This window comes from Abrus precatorius, unplaced genomic scaffold (assembly GCF_003935025.1).
Source record: "Abrus precatorius isolate BTA unplaced genomic scaffold, Abrus_2018 Scaffold11, whole genome shotgun sequence".
In the NCBI taxonomy this organism is placed as follows: domain Eukaryota; kingdom Viridiplantae; phylum Streptophyta; class Magnoliopsida; order Fabales; family Fabaceae; genus Abrus; species Abrus precatorius.
The window spans coordinates 18,776,581-18,780,431 of NW_020874303.1; the positions used below are offsets into that span (position 1 = coordinate 18,776,581).

Genomic DNA, 3,851 nt, shown 5'->3' on the forward strand with positions numbered 1-3,851 from the left:
AACGCGATCTCACTATAATGCCACTTAAAAGCCTGGTCGAATCGGCTTACTAGGAATGTGGCAGCATAAGTGCTCAGAAGAAAATCCTAGGGCAGAGAAACCCTAACAGAGAAAAAAAGAAAAAGAGTCTCTCTGTTCACCCAAAATGCTCAAAATGCTTCTTTTAATGACACGCTTCTACTTGACTACTCCCAAGGTTTGGCCTTTTTTTTTTTTTTTTTTTTTTTGTCAATCCACGGTTTTGAGCCTGACCACCAAAGTCTTCTCTGTCCGTTGAACCGAACTTCAATCTGATCCTCTCGCACTTGCCTCCATGCAATCTCCACAGTACCTTTCTTCCACTTTTCCGCTCATGCGTTTGATAATTTGTCACTAACCAAAGTTAAAATTCAACCCTAAATTCAATGCATTACTAATATTAAGCGTTATAAATTTTAATACAAATTTACTATTTCTTAGTTTCTTAATATGTGCCTTTGAATACATATTTAAAAAATTGTTTATTTATTTAGCTTAAAAAATGTTAATCCTGAAAAATGAAAAATGAAAATCATCATTTTCAGTCTTGAAGGATTAAAATGTTTTCCAATTTAATAGCTGAAAGTAAACTATATTGATTGACATTTTGTTCTTTTATAGATAAAATATTTTATTTATTTTTTACTTTTTTTATCTTTCGAGAATTAATGTGACGGATCCTTAAGAATCAAAATGTTGTTTTCCTCGAAGACAAATTTTCATCAATATGTATTTTACAGAAAACACCAAAGAAAGTATTGTCACAAAACTTGGATGATTAAAAGTGACCAATTTGAAAACCCTTTAGATAACTGAGGACCCAATTGACGATAAAGAATTTTCAAGGTTTAAAGTGACAACGATTATATATAAGAGACAAAAACAAGGGATTGCTTTGTTTCTAAAAGTTGCAATTCAAATATTGTAAGGCCAAAACAGCTGATTTAGTATCGAAGACACAGTCATGCAGAAGGATACTCCACGCTTTTATCATTTACGGTCACTGACATTAACACCACAGTCGCTAAATTAATGTCATTAGGAGCTGAACTTGATGGTTCTATAAAATATGAGATCCAAAGGTAATGACATGTTTAATTGTACATTTAAAAATACATATTTTTCCAATTGTGAATTACATGTGATCAGGTTGCAGCTATGCGCTGTATTGATGGGCATATATTGGGACTCTATGAACCAGCATAACATACGAAGTGCATTAACAGGTTCTTTTCCAATTGTAATCAAACTTAGGCTCCTTTAAAATCAATGTGACTTCTGAGTTGGAGAAATAGAGAAAACATGTGAAACATCATCTTCTTTTGGATTCCCTGCAATAATTGATAGTGTTTGTTTGTCCAGATCTATAACAGTGGTACAGAGGGTGTGAAGTAATGGACCTAAGAATAGGGGAAAGAAAAAGTTATAATCAAGAGAATATTGACAAGAAGGGATTCAATCACAGATGTGAGATGTCTTCAATTTACCTGTCATATAGATAGGGTAATTTTTGTCTTCCATATCTCCTAGAAGTGACAGCAAATCCCCTTTTGATATTTTTGTCATGGTAGCTGCCCTTTTCTGCCTGCTGATTGAATTCTCATCTTTTACCTTGAATTAAATCCATTGATGTTTTAGTCAAATGTACACACGTTTCATTGGTAGAAATTTTTTATGATATCTTGACATACAATTTGCTCTCAAAAGTTCAAATATTATATTGATGAAGCGAATTGAGACACTTCATGCAGCAAAACATGCGAGTGTGATATGGTATTTTTTTTTGGTATCACTTGCCTGATTAATATGTAGGTGGAGATACATGTTTGCATGGAAGAAGGGTGTTTCCCCCACCTCATAGACTGAAATCCGCTTCCTAGAAGCAGTTTCAACATTAAAAATCCTGCGTGTGCTTGTTTCAATCAGGTTATAAGAATGCCCCACACAGACTTCTAACGATTGGATCCTCTGATGAAATAAGAGCATGATCAGAAAACACTTAACTCATCAAATAGTTCATAAACATAAGATAAAGGCAGCAAAATCTAACATTCATTGCATCTTCCATGCTAGTTGCTTCCAGAATGTCCCTAGTGATGAAGTTGCGTCCAACGCCACCGGCCACAATCTCATCTTCAGCTGGGTGTACAGCATTCAGAGTAAACGCCTGCGGATCATAACGCTAGTTTTTTCACTTGCATAACATTTTTGCATAACAGAATATTTGAGAACCTTCATTTTATTGCATAGAGGATATTTGACTAAATACTCACATTAGTCTCTTAAATTTAGTTTTTCAAATTGAAAGTGTTAATCACTTTAGCTTCCATTTTTTTTTTAAATATCACTTGAATTCATGACTTTACAAAATATATTATTTTAGTTCTTTTGATACAAAATGACGAAGGACAAAGTATTAAATCAGTGATTTTTGAAAAATTATGACTAACATAAAATTTTTGTAAAGTTAGATACTAAAATAATAAATGGTTATAATTTGAGATACTATTTACTACCTCTTTTGAAATGAGAAATTTACTAGGTAAGAGGAAAAAATAGAGAATTTAATTATTGATTAAAATAAGAAAATAAATTTCAAAAGATTCATAATTTATCATATATAGACAGACAATATTATAATATCGTTAACTTGTTTCCTCAATAAAACAAAAGTTCTTCATTAAAAAAGAGTGTAAAAGTATATCCTAGATGTGTGGATCAAAATTCAAGTCAATTCAAGTATAGATTCCTAGCCAATAGAAGTTTTTACCAGTCCATAGCTATTGAACCCAAATGCACAGCTTGGAAGCTCCCCAGCATATGTATAACCTACGAAGAACAGTCCATTGGGCAAGATTCCTTTGATTAAGTAGCTGTAAATGTAAGTCCACAGATAAGATACTCATAAAGCCATTTTATTCGAATTTTGAAACTAAGATATGAATGACTAATCTTACGTGTGGCCAACAAGGGCAATATTTGCATCCTCATTGTGAGCTGCAATGGCCATAGATTCATTGACAACAAGAATATCGGAGCAGTCATCTAAGGTGTCCGCGTTGGTACTTTTTGCTCCTCCTTTTGGAATAAATGCAAGAATCTCCTTCCGGAAGTTGATAAGCAAAATCTGCTTAAGACAAAAACTAAATACTATTAATTGATGTTACAATTATGTTGCAACATTTGCTTATATATATGGGTTTGCAATTACATCAAGAAGAGGCACACCGCTTCCTGCCGCAGTCCCCAAGAGTTCATCCCAATACCTTGGGAATTTGGTTCGAGTGTTATCAAAAAGTGGTTTGAGAAGTGGTTGAGATGAAGGGGTTTGAGCAAAGGGTCGAAGCTGATTTTGAAGAATGAGGTCTGTGGCCACTCTGCTTCTTATTAGTTGGGAAAATCTTTGGCCTATTAAGAGACCCATTTCATAAGCATCTTTGCATGGTCCAACTTCGAACATCTCAAGCCTTTCCCTTTCCAAACTGCAACTTCCCATTTTAGCTTCCTTACCTGCGCCTGCGATTCAGTTCTATAATGAGCGTCCATTTTGTTACCTTATCCTCTTAAGTTTTATTATCTAAGTTCATCTTCACATTGTCAAATGTAACCCCAATCCTCATTGCTTCAAAACACAATTAAGGGAAAATTATTTGTTTACACTCACTGTTTTGATATAAAATAGACAGTGAAAAGAGAAAGATAAAAACAAAACAAAACCTAACCTTAAGAGGTGTGATCAATAATTTGATAAAAGAAATACGTAAAATTTTGAAAATTAAATATTAAAAATATTTTTTGTTTTCATTATTTATTCTATAAATGTTTGAAAATAA

At 33.2% G+C, this 3,851-nt stretch overlaps 1 protein-coding gene across 1 annotated transcript; it reads right to left on the reverse strand.

The window, feature by feature from the left end:
- Nucleotides 1-986: 986 nt before the first annotated feature.
- LOC113855084 lies at nt 987-3,615 on the reverse strand. The gene is made up of 7 exons (XM_027486549.1): nt 3,230-3,615; nt 2,976-3,145; nt 2,789-2,891; nt 2,069-2,185; nt 1,816-1,986; nt 1,506-1,629; nt 987-1,418 (listed from the first exon to the last, which is right to left on the reverse strand). The coding sequence occupies exons 1-7, from the start codon at nt 3,512-3,514 to the stop codon at nt 1,285-1,287; spliced, it is 1,104 nt and encodes a 367-aa protein (XP_027342350.1). The 5' UTR covers nt 3,515-3,615; the 3' UTR covers nt 987-1,284.
- Between the last annotated feature and the right edge of the window lie 236 nt (nt 3,616-3,851).

Coding starts and splice junctions, on each gene's coding strand:
- LOC113855084 (XM_027486549.1), bottom strand. CDS start 3,514: ATGGGAAGTTGCAGTTTGGAAAGGGAAAGGCTTGAGATGTTCGAAGTT. Junction 3,146..3,229: donor GCGGTGTGCCTCTTCTTGAT/GTAATTGCAAAC, acceptor TGTCTTAAGCAG/ATTTTGCTTATCAACTTCCG. Junction 1,419..1,505: donor TTACCCTATCTATATGACAG/GTAAATTGAAGA, acceptor CCCTATTCTTAG/GTCCATTACTTCACACCCTC.